Source organism: Salpingoeca rosetta, assembly GCF_000188695.1.
Source record: "Salpingoeca rosetta unplaced genomic scaffold supercont1.13, whole genome shotgun sequence".
Taxonomy (NCBI): Eukaryota; class Choanoflagellata; order Craspedida; family Salpingoecidae; genus Salpingoeca; species Salpingoeca rosetta.
In genome coordinates this window covers 133,263-134,442 of record NW_004754921.1, presented here as the reverse complement: position 1 = coordinate 134,442, position 1,180 = coordinate 133,263, and the positions used below count along the sequence as shown (strand labels likewise).

The 1,180-nt window shown below is 54.8% G+C and overlaps 1 protein-coding gene across 1 annotated transcript in view; it reads left to right on the top strand.

Annotated features, from left to right (window-relative positions):
• Positions 1 to 1,180, top strand: part of PTSG_05459 (uncharacterized protein) — a gene marked incomplete at its 5' end in the record, with an annotated part of 5,657 nt that overhangs the window by 909 nt on the left and 3,568 nt on the right. Inside the window, one exon of the mRNA XM_004993272.1 lies at positions 17 to 1,180. This exon is cut by the window's right edge and continues 1,102 nt beyond it. Within this exon, the coding sequence (XP_004993329.1) occupies positions 17 to 1,180 (1,164 nt within the window). The remainder of the gene's footprint in view (positions 1 to 16) is intronic.

The window sequence follows — 1,180 nt, the reverse complement described above, 5'->3', positions numbered from 1 at the left end:
CCATTGGAAGCCACAGTGATGCCAACGTAAGCGATGATGAGTTTGCGTCGTTTGCATCCTTTGACCAGCCTCCCGCCACAACCACATCCGGTGCAGCTGAGACGACAACAACGGCGACTGAGGGGAATGCGCAAGAAGAAGCAGCAGCAGCGGAGGAGGAGGAGGAGAAGAAGGAAGGCGGGGATGATGCGACTGGTGACGATGATGAGTTTGCGTCGTTTGCATCCTTTGACCAGCCTCCCGCTACAACAGAAGCAGCTGAGACGCCCACCATGACAGCGGTCACTGAGGAGAATGCGCAAGAAGAAGCAAAGGAGGAGGAGGAGGAGAAGGAGAAGGAAGGCGGGGATGGTGTGACTGGTGGCGATGATGAGTTTGCGTCGTTCACATCCTTTGACCAGCCTCCTGCCACAATCACAACAGAAACAGCTGAGACGACAACAGCAGCCACTGAGGAGAATGCGCAAGAAGAAGAAGCAAACGAGGAGGAGGAGGAGAAGGAAGGTGATGATGATGATGATGAGTTTGCGTCGTTTGCATCCTTTGACCAGCCTCCCGCTACAACAGAAGCAGCTGAGACGCCCACCACAACAGCAGCCACTGAGGAGAATGCGCAAGAAGAAGAAGCAAACGAGGAGGAGGAGGAGAAGGAAGGTGATGATGATGATGAGTTTGCGTCGTTTGCATCCTTTGACCAGCCTCCCGCTACAACAGAAGCAGCTGAGACGCCCACCATGACAGCGGTCACTGAGGAGAATGCGCAAGAAGAAGAAGCGGAGGAGGAGGAGAAGAAGGAAGGCGGCGATGATGAGTTTGGTGATGATGATGAGTTTGCGTCGTTTGCATCCTTTGACCAGCCTCCCGCCACAACCACATCCGATGAGACCCCAACCTCCACAGTAGCCACAGCGGCCACTGAGGAGAATGCGAAAGAAGAAGAAGAAGAAGCAAAGGAGGAGGAGGAGGAGAAGGAGAAGGAAGGCGGGGATGGTGTGACTGGTGGCGATGATGAGTTTGCGTCGTTCACATCCTTTGACCAGCCTCCTGCCACAATCACAACAGAAACAGCTGAGACGCCCACAGCAGCCCCTGACGAGAATGCGCAAGAAGAAGCAGCGGAGGAGGAGGAGGAGAAGAAGGAAGGCGGGGATGATGCGACTGGTGGCGATGATGAGTTTGC